Below are 14,589 nucleotides of genomic sequence, written 5' to 3'. Positions count from 1 at the left end.
GATACAGTCAAGCTTCAGCAACTCAACCTTATACCATTTGCAACTGGATATTAAAAATTCTGACAACCAACACCCTGAAAATAGTCAGCTGTTATCTTAGAGTTTTAAAAAATACATAACCTGATGCTGTAGATTTGTCCTTAGGTTGAGACTGCAAACAAATGTCTCTCTTTAATTCTTTTTTGGGCTGAACTGTCTGGGACACAGCTGATTTCTCAACTGGTTTCGATATCTCTGTTTTCAGAGGACTAACAGGAACTTTTTGAAGTAGCTCAGGATTTTGCACGTCACAACTTTTAGCTTTGGTGATGGATGGGGTAGAAGATTTCACCGGGGAAGTTGTTTTCTAAAACATGATAACAGTTAAGGTAAGTAACAATATGCAGAACATCTATAAAAAAAAAATCAAATCCTATTTGCTTGGAAGTCTTTATATAAACTATGGAGAAAAGTATTCTTGCTCTCTAATCAAATCAATGTGAAAGGTATGGAAAAAAGACAACTTGTAAAACACCATTATTTAAGTTACTCATAAAAAATGATGAGTAATTTCATGCCAAGATACTCCCAATTCTTTAAAAAATCCATATTATCATATTAATAACTTTATACATTTTAACTGTACTAGACCAAATGATATTTCTTTCTTACAGCAGTATTAACAAAACCTATTATTTAATGACTAATTATAATTAAGTACCAACATGCACAGCATCACATTAAGTAATTTATGTATATTGCCTCATTTACATTTATTTCTTTCCCATTTTACAAATAGGAAAATAAAGTTTTGCAAATTCAAGTAACTTATTCAAAGTGACAATTCCAACTATGTTGCAGGGCTGGGACTGAATATAGGTTTAATTGTAAAACCTGGCTCTATACTTAAAGACAATGCACAGAAACACAATATCCTTTTTCTTTATTGTTTTTAAAAACTATGGAGGTAGTACATGTGTGCAAGGTAACCTTTCAAACATTAAAAGCATATATAGTAAAAATATACCCAACCACCTTTGGCAGGTCAATCAGTCAGCAATTTGCCTTTTGGAAGAAATTATAGCTACAAGTTTTCAAAGATATCAGTCATCTTCTATTGCCACACAGATACAACAAATTCGAATAGAGAAAGTAATAGTCAGTGCTGTCCCTGATGAGTAAGAAGAAGCTCATCATTCCCTATTCCATGTTACATTTACATATTTTGGAATTACATTAAATTAATGTAACTCAGTTGTCAATGGCTAACTTATCTTGGGGTTAGGTATCAAAATAGGAAAATAAATTGATTTTTACTTTCCATAAATCAGTATTCTAAAAATAAATATAAACTAATATACAATGACTGCATATATAAATACATCATACATTATCACTTATAACAGCAAAAGAAAAGGTTCCAAAGTCCAAATTACATTTACTTACCGCAGAGCTGGAAGCTACAACATTAGTCAAAGCTGCTCCCACAACACTAGAGGATGGGGCTTTATTCAAAGAAGCATCACCATCCTTTTGGGAACAGCATGTAGCTTCCTGCTTAACACTGCTGCTATTGATCCCAGCAGATGCTACACTTGCAGAGGAAAATTTGGACAAACAAGTGGTACCAGGCTGTTCTTGTACACTGTTTTGCTTTGCAGATGAGTAATTTACATCATCTTCCCACGAGCAAATAGTAGCAGCAAGGTTGGCCAGACGGCCTCTTCTCCCAACTGGAGTTGCTGAAGCTTCTGAAAGGGGTGGTCTGGGAGGGGAGGAAGTCTTTCCCTCTGATGGTACTGGTGAATTGACTGTGTTGTCTGATTTATCATCTGAAAACATTTTCAGAAAAATCCATGTTTAAGAGTTATACTTATGGGTAATACCTGGATCACTCCATTCAGAAATTAAAAAGAGGTAAATTAATCTAAGAACTAGTAAAAAGCTCCCATGTGCAAGCTGCTGAAACTAGACAAACTCTTTTCAAATTACATGATATTCAATCCAATATCCTTTTACTTACCTCTATAACTTTCCTTAAAATAAGCACTGTCCTCTAAGCAGATGACGGTTATTTTTGTTTCAGGAATAGGCTTAATAGACCTCTAACTTTTGTAACTGTTCCATCAGAAAGAAAGTTTTTATAGATTGGAATAAGTCCTCAAAATTTTAACTAACTTACACCCACCATCCTGTTTCACATTCATCAAACTATTAGTTATACTTTACTCATAAATTTCAACAAATTAGATTATGCCTTAATGAGATTTTCAAGGCCAAGGTAGGCATCTGTTAACTTTGCTTTGAGGAATTTTCAAAATCATTGCTGCAATGCTTCATGCTCTAGAATGTACCAAGCCATTGTTGTTCTTTTAACCATACATTAAATCAAGTCTTTTTAAAAGTTTTTTAGGAAAAACTGCATTCCTCTATTCTACAAAATAGAAAAGGAACATTTTTCTCTTAGGCATATTTACTAGTTGGCCTTCTCAGGAATAACAACAAGGTACAGAGAGTCCCCAGATACTATTGAAATATAGGTAAAACTGATGACATGGAGGCCCTCCCTGGTGGCACAGCGGGTTAAGGCACAGCACTGAGAAGCTAAAGCCACTTCAGCATGAGTTCGATTCCCGCCTGCCCCAGAGGTGACCACATGGTGTGGCAGACCTCTCCTGACCTGCCCACTGCTCCCCTCAGCAGTGTACTTCATCCATCTGCCTGTTCTGTTCCCCACTCTGTCTCTGGTGAATCTTCTCACTGCCCCTGAGCCTCTGGCCTGTACCCCAGTTCTGTATGAATAAATAAATAAATCTTAAAAAAAAAAAACAAAAAACTGATGACATGGAATATCTGCACCTGTTACATGCAAAAAAAAAAAAAAAAGGCAGGTTGGACAAGAACTGAGCTCTACAATCAGATTGCTGGGGTTTGAATTTTAGTTGCTGACTGTGGAAAGGTTTCTTAGCTTCTCTAAATCTAGTTTCCTCTTGTAGATCATGAAGATAAAAGTGTTATGTATCTTATAAAATTAACAATTAAATGTTATGCAATATTAGAACAAAAAATAACTAGAATGCCTAGCACTTTATATAGTATTTGTTCTTAACATTACCATCACATCCAGAGTATAATCTTGCCCACAGAGCAGTGGATTAAGATGTGATAATTATGATGTAAGAAAATAAAAAAAAATAATCTAAAAAATGTGATATAAGGCCCTCACTGGTGGCACAGCAGTTAAAGCACTGCACTATGAAGCTGTCATAGCCACAGCAGCACAAGTTCAATCCCTGGTCAGGGAGCTGACCCACGTCACGGCAGACCTCTCCTGTCCCACCCATTGCTCCCTCAGCCTTGTATTTCAGTCTACCTGTTCTGCTCCCACTCTGTCTCTTGTGAACCTTTTTACCACCCCTGCACCTCTGGCCTGTACCCCAGTTTATTTATTTATGCATAAATAAATAAATCTTTTAAAAATTGTGATATATACAATGGAATACTACTCAGTTATAGATAAAAGATTATCTCATGCCATTTGTGACAAGATAGATGGAACTAGAAAGGAAATGCTAAGTGAAATAAGTTATAAGGAGAGAAAAAAATATTAGATGATTTCACTTAGATATGGAATATAGTGAAAACAAACAACAAAAACCCACAAAGGAACAAAACCAAACCAAAATAAACCCTATAAATATAACTGAAGAATTGAGGCTAGGGGTAGAAGGGAGTTGAAACAAAGGTGGGAAGAAAACCAGCGGTCTATGTAACCGGCTGTGGCTACTTGGATGGTGGGAGTGGGACCGTAACATACATCTGAAGAGATGTGAGTCTATTCCCCTGAACCATTAAAAAGTGTTATAAACCAATGTTATCTCAACAAAGATGGTGTAGTATAAGCTTAAATTCTTTGTTATCCAATACTTATCAAAGTTTTGGTTAAAAGAATTTACATTTATAGAAAATTGCCTGAAAAATATATAATCCATCCATTTTTCCAGGTCATTTGATTTGATTTTTGACTAAATATCCCAGAACTCTTGGATATTCATGAGATACCAGATCAATGGTCTGAATGATTTTGATACAGGAGCCTGGCTAAAAGCCAAAGCTTAAGGAATACTGTCTTGGGTAAGGACCAGCCACCACTGAGCTGCCCACCTGCACTGTGCTGGCTGATTTTTGGAACTGCTTTAACTGAACAAGGTTTGACTCAGGCCATCTGTCTACCTAGAAAACCTTGTATGTTTAACAGTGCCCACAGAGTCATTTTTGAGGACATGAGAAGAAAGTTCTCTCTTAGTGCCAATGATGGTGTGCTTTTATCTTATAAACATTAGTCATGTAAGTGATAGTGTTCTACCTGGTACCATTGGTGCCAGCAAGTTCAGAACCACCTTTGGCTAAGTGAGGAAGAACTTAAGACTTATATTTAATAAACTAACTTTTCTTCTTCATTTCTTTCCTTGTCCATTTTCTCTTCACCTTGATTTCCTCATTGTCGTGTTTTTATAATACATATATTTTTATACACCATATTAAGGCTTTTTGTGTAACAAGGTATAAAACAAAAATACAAAAATAAAAATACAAAAGTAATCATAGTCTTATTGTATGATTATTGATTCACTTTTCAGGTTCTACATCTGATTTAAAGGCAGCGAGCCTTACAGCATCTTAGCATAATAATATACTTTGCAGTTGCTCAATAAGTACCTTTTGATGTTTTCTTTCTCCCTTAATAAACAGCACCATAAACCTCAGTCACTGAGGATTATTTAATTACTGAATACACAAAGTACGATTTCTTGAGTATAGATCTGAAGGTAAGCAAAGCTAATAATGCCAGAGTTTATGATTTTTTTTAATTGCAAATACAAGATAATATAAGATCAGGTGTTTGTAAACTAGTCTAAGAATTACATCATTATCTACTTCAATGAGAACACAACCAATGCATATACTATTGATATACAAACCATCTTCAACCAAAAGATACTTGGGTTACACAAAAGTATTACCTTTCATGTATTAATGGAGGAATAAAAATTTTCAACGTCCCAAATTGAGTTTTACTTTAACAATTTTCGGACCAATCCATCTATATAATTTATACCTGTAATGTCATCATTATCCCAATGACGCCGTTGCTCTGCCAGTTTTTGCATTCGAGTTTTAACTGAGGAGGCTGAAGTTGTTTCCTGTGCTGAGTTCAGCCCTCTCCTCCCTTCCAGCTGTGATGCTGGATCGCTGATAGGAACTGATGGTTCTTGTGGCTGCCCCTGAGACTTAAGACTGGGAGAAGAGGATTTTGCAGAAACTGATTCAACCGGTTGTTTATTTTCCAAATTACACACTTCTACTTCAGTGTTGTCAGAACAGCGCTTTTTTGATGGTGATGGCTTTGTACAAGATTTCTCTAGATTAAAAAGAAAAAAAAAAGGAAAAAAATCTTCAAAATTTTGTAATTTCTCATAGTATGAAAAACTTGCAGCAGGGTACTCAGCAAAGCGCTTTTTTGATGGTGATGGCTTTGTACAAGATTTCTCTAGATTAAAAAAAAAAAAAAAAGGAAAAAAATCTTCAAAATTTTGTAATTTCTCATAGTATGAAAAACTTGCAGCAGGGTACTCAGCAAATTAATATGTGTTTCGCTATTCCTTTAATTACATGTATAATACTTCATGTAGTCTTAAGACAATAGGAAATTACACATGCATACACAGAGTAAAAAATGTTCTAAAGAGTTTAAAGGTCATTTAGTTCAATTATATCATTCTTATATAATTATCAAGCAAAGAGAAGTTAAGCTCCCTTCTTAAATTGGCACTCAAGTGAACTAAGAATAGGAAGAAAGTTATCTGCTTTTAAAATTATCTTTCATGGACAGTAAGCAATGGTAGAAGGGTACCTGATTTGAGGTTTAGGAGAGAGGCAGGGAAACAAAACAATAACTGAATTATCTGATCAGTACCAAACAGATCCATCAACACAAGTGTTTAACTATATTTCACAATTTAAATGTCTATGAACACCTACAAAATAAATGTTAAAGTCCCAAAATACCTACACAATATTATGTCTAATCAGGAATGATTAACAATATTTCTCCTAAAAAGTTAACAACTTAAAAGCAAAAAAGAAAATCTCATATGAGACCAGTTTCAATGGCTGTCTAAACAAGTGTTCTTATTCTGGCAGTTTTACCAGAATAGTATAAAGTCATGATTGCTCTACCCGACATCAACCTAAATATGCATACGTCAGGATTCATTCTAATCTTCTGGACCCCTTTATGGATCTATTCTCCATAAATACATGAAATAATATTTTTAAAAATGTTCCAATTTTAACATGCAACACCACCTGGAAGTACAGAATTCTTCAAATTTATAATTCTCTTACAAAACAGTAGATACTTCCATTTAAGCATTAAAATGTAGTTCTATCCAATGGTTTTCAAGTAGGCTGTACTCAATATTTGATTGTAGAAACCTATATCATCATAGAAACAGTAACAAATCCTGGACTGGGGCCTGGCCCCTATTTTCCCTCTAAATTCCATACCATGTAATATATTTCCCTCCCTACATTCAAAATGTATAAACAGTTGAAAATAAATTCTCATTCAATGCCTAGCTTCCAAAATAACTGTGCGCTAGTCCCAGGCCTTAACTGTGCTTTACTGTAATATTGTAATACAAAATACCATACTGCTCTTTTTTATATGTATTAACATTATACTAAGGAAAATTATTCTCTCCAGGCTATTCATCATTCTAGAAAAAGACTAAGGCAACTGATTGATCCTGGCTCTTGATCCTGGCTGATTGATGCCAGAATTTAGGAAAGAATACAATAGTTTCCAGGTGAGTTTTGTTTTTTTTCAATTTTACCTACTCTATAATAGACCAACAACCTATATTGTATGCCAACCTTCTTTTAAAAAAATGGTTCAACAGACAAGGATGAAAAGACTCATTAAATGGCAAGTATTTGTGCAGGACTGCCTTTTGTTCCTGTGTTTATGCCAGAAAGGTGGCACCATCTAAACTTGGTGGTCAGATGCTCTGCATTATTGGGGTATACATAAACATATCTCATACTACTGCCAGTGTAAGTGTTCCCCTGCTCCTGTGTTTTTCAAGATAAGTTTGGACTGAAGAAAATAAAAAGTTCAAACAATTAATTTGAATTTATTTGCTCCTCTGCTCCGGCCTGATAGATTCTGGACCTAATATAACAGTTATAAAAGATAAGGCTAATCTTTCCCTCAGAGACCATTACATTTGTCTTTCAAAGACTCTTACCTTGCATAATGAAATACTTAGGGCTTATCACCTTTAAAAGGTGCAAGCTTTGCCCCCCTCCCGCCCCCCCCCCCCCACACACACAAGTCTTTTACCTTCGCTACCAGGGAGGGGTTGCTGGTTACTTGCTTCGGATAGCGGTTCTCTGGCTCGCTTAATGTGAGCCCCAGACCTTGGTGCTGCCTTGGGCCTCTCAGCCATTTTTCTCTGAAGATTCTCTCGCCTGGCACGGGTTCGTTCAAGCAGTTTCTACATATATGTCAGTGTTAGGACACAAGTTTAGTTAAAGGTTCACAAAACTTCTAAAATCACCAGTTGCCACATAAGATAGCAGTTAAGTAACATGTCAAAAGAGAAACTCTAATAATTAAGATTCACCAAACAGCCCAATGACAAAAAGATTGATATAACATGAAAATTAAATGAGGAATAAAATATATAAAGCTAGATGCAGAAGATTTTAAATAGTCATAGACTTTTCTGCTTCAATCAAAAGAATTGATTTCCATACCCTTACATTAGGTGGGTTTTATGATTTGCTTTGATCAATAAAACACCACTAGATTTGTAGTAATTTGTTATAGCTGTCCCTAAAATATGAGGTGGTGGTAAAGAGCATATTTGGCCCTTTAAAAATATAGTACTGCATAAGAGAAACTAAAAATCTAACATTTTAAACATAAACATAATAAAATAACTAAGTTAAAATCTTAGTCATTCCATTAAATCATGAATATTCCTTTGTTCTTACTTGGAACCAACCAACATTCTTACTTGAATTAGTGTGGTAAAACAAACACAAGACACTGTAAAGAACTAATTTTCTGTCCAATGCACCTTATTGACTAGAGGTAAAAATACAGCTATCATAGTGCCGACTAAGAAATTAATGTCCATTTGACCTTCTTAATTTAAAATAATATAATTTTTTAAAATTTCCTTGAGTATGTGAAAGATATCTGAGCTAAATTTGGAAGAAAGCAAGCTATTTTTCCTAGGAACAATTTCTAACTTAAAGTTCAATGAAATAACTAATATGGAATCTCTATCACTGAAAGAGCAATTTGTGAAATAAAACCTTCTAAAACAAAGATCTTCAGTCAAACTCAAAGTTATTTTGTTATACAAATTCATATATTTCTGATTGTCCCCACCCCTACCAGAAATCTATCATATCTATCACTCCCCAAATTCAAACCTCGCCTAATTATGTTTATTCATAGACATGCCCACATTCCATTCTGGTCAGTTAAGAGTCTTGTGAGTCAGTATATCTTCAGTTACCATGAGCTATGCATCACAACAAAAGAATGTGGTTCTGCCATTCAAACAAACACAAGTATGCTATTGTCCAAATTGGACTAAAAAATTTCAAGATTAAAAAAGTTAAAGTAGATAAGACAAAATACCTGTAAAGTAAAACTAATAAGCACCAAGGATTAAAAGAAATGATGTATCCAAAGAACATAAACTCAAAAGTTTAATAAATGTTATCTTTCCTTATAATTGTGTATAAAGAACTTGAGTTCTTTTAAATTTAAGGCACATTTCTTCAAAAATCAGACCTCCTTCACAATATAGAAGCATAAAAAAAAACACTTCTATAACTAACATAATGGGGGAAAAGATATTCCACATTGATAATCAAAGCTCATGGACCCTAAGCAATTTCTGCCACATATATCCCAGATCATTTCTACAGAAATTTTTCTTGATAGTACTATTGATTTCCCTGTCTTCTTTGAAAAGACGCAACATAAATTGACTTACTTCTATTATGCTCTAGCAGCTCTCTTTCCCAGTCACTATAGAGATTTTAATTCTATAAAATAACTTTATTCAACATAGTAACAGCAGACTGATTTATGTTCAGCCGGCATGCATAAAAGAATTTAAGGTATCTCACAATAAAAAAAATGCCTAATAAGGTAATGGATTGCAGTTTTGTTTTTGTTTATTTTTCTCTTTAAGTTTGCTACAGAGAAAACTCTAATTTGGCACACCTAAGCTCTGGGTTTTCCTGTGCTAATCTTAGACTGGGATGAGAGCAGTTCTTCAAATTAAGAAGTTCACACTGATATGTTATTAAGTTGGTGGTTTAAAACCACCTAACAAGTATATCAGTAAGGCTTATATAGGATTCAATATACTTTCAGTGTGCACATACTAACTCCTTTATTTTCTAAACTGTATTTGGTAGATTCTATTTCTACCACTGTTTTGCAGCTGAAGAAACTCAGGCTCATGTTACAAAATACCACATAGTATCACAGAGCTAAGAAATAGCAGGTAAAGAAATGGCAAATGCAATATGGTCTTTTAATCACTATGCGCTAAAGTGTCTCTTCACTATGTCCAAATGCTCTTTTAACAGAATTATTTTCAACAGATTGTAACTTCATATCACGACAGGGTTGTCCAAAGAAGAACAGAGGTTACAGGTTCTCTGACTCACTCAACGAAGGGTGGAGCTGAGCAGAGAGAAGCGAGAGAGCCTGAAGGAGGAACATGGAACAGAGAGACATGTAAATAAAATTCTTGGTCTTGTGCTGGTTGAAACTGATGTGAGAGATCCATAGAGAGGTTAACAATGGCAGATTTTAACCTCGATTTTGATTTTTGCCCCTTCTGCCCCTTCTAATGGGAACCCACTAGAAGGTGCTTTAGACTTGAGGCAAACTTTTGGGCCTCAGTGGTCCTGCTCAGTGGACCAACCCTATTTGGTCCAACATTAATCCACAAGGGGATGGGTAACTTCAGGTACTTGATTTGGAAGCTATATTCCTTCCCTTCTCTTTTTGCATACTAACTGTATTAAAATTCCTTTCCATTAAAGGCCTTGTGCACTAAGTTATGTTTTGTCTTGATGTGGTAGATGGCAGATCAAGTGGGCAGGTTTGGAGGCTCTGGGATGCCTCTCAATCTGCTCTGTAACAATAGCAGATATATTTTTAATGCAATCAGCTGATCTTAATAATCATCTTCCTCAACTGCTTGGACAGGCGTCAAGATGAATTCTATATTTCTATTTGATTCAAGATCATCATTCAAGACATTCCCCTGTGGACCCTATGTAGATCCTGATTCAAACAACTGCAAACACATTTAAGACACTTGGGATAATCGTACACTGAGAAAATAGTTGCTACTGAGGAAGTGTTAATTTCTTAGGGTGATAATGGCATTATTCTTATGTTTAAAAAAATTTGTTATCTATTGTGATAAATACTGACGTATTTAAAATTATATTATGTATAGGATATGCTTCCAAATAATGCAAAGGGAGGCAGTCCACCAGGATACAGTGAAACAACGTGGCCGTAAGTTGCTGGGTAATGGGTGCCTGTTATTATACATGTGTACTTTGAAATTTTCTACCATAAATAAAAGAAAAGTTGCTAAAATATTCTGATAGTTACTGTTATATATAATTTTTCCTTTGTAAAGTAAGTTGGACTGAATGACTTTTCTATGCCATCAATAGAATGACATAGGGTACTAGTTGTCAGGGAAACTTCTCTGAATAGGAAAGCAGTCCTTCCTATTCTGGCAGGAAGCATCTTTGACAGATAAACACAAGTGAGATCAGCATTATGAAAGATAAGGTATCCTCTAAAAATGGGAGATATAAACTTCCCAGATGGAGATTAAACAGTATGACAAGTGGAAGAGACAAGGAGTTGAAGAAAGTGGCACACCATACCACGCGGGGAGGACAATCAATGAACCACTGAATTGTTGGAGGAAAAGAGAATTTAGGATGGTTGTTGCCTTTCTCAATCATTGTTTCCAAGAGAATTAGCCCTAATGCCCTAGCATTAATACAATGAATTCACATCTCTCCTATGGTTGTAGGAATGCTCTACTAGGTATGAGCTGCCTTGGGAAAATTGAGGAAAGAGCCCCTCAAAAAATTTTTGTGTTCTATGGTTTTGATAAGAAACTCTGGTTGAGAAAGTCATTTTAACTAATTTTCTGAGGACAGTTCCTTGTCTAGCCCTGTTTTTTAATAATAAAATGTTATGAGCCCTAACATCATGCACTGATCACTGGAACAAAAACAAATAGTCCACTGATTACCAATTAAGGAAAAGATGTCAAAGCTGTTTATTTCAACTGTAACTGTCTACCATTTCATAATATAAACTATATATATTAAACCATGCATACGTTGAGCACACTCTAAAATGAAAATTCCTTTCAAAGGAAAATTATTTCATTGAGATTTTTGCTAACTTCAGAAGGGTGTTTCTAAATAAAATGAAATACAATTTACAGTCCTCTCTCAAATGCTTTGTTCTTTCCAGGTACTTGAAATAGAAAAAAAAATTCAGATCACACAGAAGAAATGGTTTTGTTTCCTATTCTAATAACAAAACAATACATACTTTTAAAACTTCAATAAAAAACTGATGTGTTAACCAGTGCTATTCTTTAAAGTTAATATAAGAACGTGTTCTGGATTTTTCTATTAATATCTTTATGGTGAACAAATTAAGGTGATTTCCCCAAGATGACTGAGTATTTGAAACAAAAAATACTGTTTTGTTTGAATGCAAGTAAATTCTCATTTCTGTAACTTTTAATCTCTTAGGTAGTTATGGAATTGTAACCGTATCTCCCAAAAAGTAATATTATTCTATATAGCCTTTAAATTTTAAAATCTAGTGTACAGTCATCTTTTAGCGCGCTTTACAACAATTCAAAAAAAGTTTTAAACTTGCACAATTAAAGAAAGAGGAACTGTCCTGGAAGTCAAGGGAGTGGACAGTTGAGTATGTCAATGTGCATTCTCAACAAGCCAAGCTAGATAAATAACTGATATAATAACGGCGTAATTAATTAATCAACCCGCATTCAATTTCAAAAAAAATAAAGTATTACTAATACTATTCTGCTCCGTACACAAACAAGGTCTGTTTCTTTACTCTGCTTATTTAAGTCGTAGGTTAATACTTCTGCTTAATACCTAAATCTGTTGGCGTCAGTTCTTTCCCATTAAGAGTGTCAAACCCGAAACTTCGCCAGGTAGCTGAGCGACAGAATCCGAAGGAACTTTACAGGCAGGGATGCAAAGGTTTAAGCAATGATTTATTTGAACGTTTTGCAGACATTTAATTAGCAGTATCCCCAAATACAGCTTCTCTGCGTGCCGCATGAATCCCGCAAAATCACATTCCATTCTGTTCCCAAGAGGCGGCTGCAAACACAGCACTGACTCATTCAGCACCCGACTCCACCCTACAAGTTATGCCGGCTGTTACTACTCTTAACCGGACCAGTTCTGCCTGGTCCCAAGCTCACTCTCACCGAGAACAGGGCTCCACTGCCAAGGGGCATAATAACCGTGGCTCACAGGCGCTTTTCCCTACCGCCTTTTCGGCCAGACTCAAAAGTCTTCAATAGGACAAGGACCACAAGAAAACCGCAAACACAGCAGCCGAAGGCAGCGCAACCAAGACGGAGACCGAGACCACCACCACCACCACCACCCCCACCCCGCCGTGACGCCTCCCTCACGCATTCTGCGCACGCGCACACTCGCGTTCTCCGCCGGTGGGCCCAGAGGTTGACAGAAGGTGGGGAGGAAGTGGGGTCCGAGAGAGATTATGACAGGCTGCGCCCGCAAGTTTTCTCACCTCGGTAAACGGGTCCATCGCCCCAGGCTTCCTGTGTCGATAGCAAGATTGCGGAAACGATGGCTCAAATTCAAAAAAAGAAAAGAAGTGAGTCCCGGTTTACTGTCACCTGGAGAAAAAAGGAGTCGGGGGCGGCAGTGCTCTCCCAAACTACTCTCCTCTTTCCCCCAGTCTCCAGTGTCAGTCTCGGCGGAGGCCGTTCAAATTTGAATTTCAGCGCCTGGAGCCGCGCGCATGCGTTTGGGGCCGGGTGCGCCTCTCTCCGCCCCCACGCACGATCACGTGGATTCTCCCGCCCGCTGCGCGCTGGGAGTTTCCTGGTTTCGGTACTCAGCCTAGCTCTGGCTTTGGTAGCGGCGGTAGGTTCGGTTCTCCAAGCGTTTTAACCGCCTGCCTGCCGAAGCCCCACCCCGCGACGCTTATTCTCCCCACCCATTTTAAACCGGTAGATTTGCAGCCGCTGTGCGTGGGCGTTCCCGCCTTCCCACATTCCTAAATGTAAGATTAAGACCTCTAGTGTTTTGAAATCCCACTGGCCCTAGGGCCGTCGGTAGCTTTTCGCCTTGCTTAATTTTACCCGAAGGCTTCTGCGGTCTTGGTCCTCGTGAGGGGCAAAGCTAGTGTTTACTGGTCACGTAGGCTAATGGCTTGTGACCCATCTTGCGCGCTGGAAACTTTTCCTACTGGAAAGATGAGCCTTAACATAGACTATATGCAAAGCTTACACACAAAGCTCCTTCATGCTTTCTATTTTACTTTTTGTTAATTTCAGTAGCTTACATCCTACATAACTGTGGTTACATTTTTTTTTCTGTCCCTGACAAATTGTCAGAGCTTTCAATCTCCAGATTTTTCATGTGTTTAAGCCATTATTAATACATTTTAGTCCTCATGCAGTAAAATTTAATTTTTGATAGCCCTTGGTTTTTTTTCATCATTCCTCATTTTGTGCATTTTTACTATTCCATATGTGCACATGCACTCAATTACATAAAATGTTAGAACTGGGAAGATGCTGAGAAGCCATATACTTTAATCCTTCCTTTTTGCAGTTTAGAGGAAGGAGACACTGAGACATTAACTGGTCCAAGAAAAATAAAAGTCCCATTCTCAGTTCGTGGTATGCTTTCCATCAGTAGATTAGGCTGTGTCTCGTGTTATTCTGATTGCTAAACGTTACCTAGTTACCTTTAGATGCATTTTTCCTTTAGCAAGTCTCTGTTGGGACTTGTAACGAGGCTTCTTCCTCACTTGTTGGTTTGAAAATAACACCTTGTAGATCAACGGCCGAACATACCAAAACTATTCCAGATAAGGTAAATAGACCGTTATTTTAGATTACTGACATTTTAAGACAATCTTTCCTATATAGACTCAATAATTTATAGTGAGAGAGTATTATAATGAGTATTTTTTTTCAGGGTTGGTTTCAGCATATTGATGTTTCAATTCTAACGATCCATAAGCATTACAAAAGGTATTTCACTAGTAATATCTGTAATTTGAATTTTGATGTCATGGATTATAAATAAGAATTCTTAGTGTGGGTTAGAAGTTACTTGGCTCCACCAAGGCTATATAACCTTAGCCTTCAGGCAAATCATTGAACACCTTTTTTTAACCTTTTGGGGGAGTCATGGACTTCTTTGAAAATACAC

General features: G+C 36.5%; 1 protein-coding gene across 1 annotated transcript in view; it reads right to left on the bottom strand.

The window, feature by feature from the left end:
• ANLN (anillin, actin binding protein) overlaps positions 1-13,008 on the bottom strand; it is a 41,382-nt gene extending 28,374 nt beyond the window's left edge. Inside the window, exons 1-5 of the mRNA XM_004676857.2 lie at positions 12,932-13,008; positions 7,388-7,541; positions 5,099-5,401; positions 1,426-1,811; positions 121-346 (exon numbers count right to left, since the gene is read on the bottom strand). Of these exons, the coding sequence (XP_004676914.1) occupies positions 121-346; positions 1,426-1,811; positions 5,099-5,401; positions 7,388-7,541; positions 12,932-12,949 (1,087 nt within the window). The 5' untranslated portion in view covers positions 12,950-13,008. The remainder of the gene's footprint in view (positions 1-120; positions 347-1,425; positions 1,812-5,098; positions 5,402-7,387; positions 7,542-12,931) is intronic.
• Between the last annotated feature and the right edge of the window lie 1,581 nt (positions 13,009-14,589).

The sequence above is a fragment of the Condylura cristata genome, unplaced genomic scaffold (assembly GCF_000260355.1).
Source record: "Condylura cristata isolate star-nosed mole 26May11 unplaced genomic scaffold, ConCri1.0 scaffold00005, whole genome shotgun sequence".
Lineage (NCBI taxonomy): Eukaryota > Metazoa > Chordata > Mammalia > Eulipotyphla > Talpidae > Condylura > Condylura cristata.
This window is presented reverse-complemented; position numbering and strand designations above follow the sequence as displayed.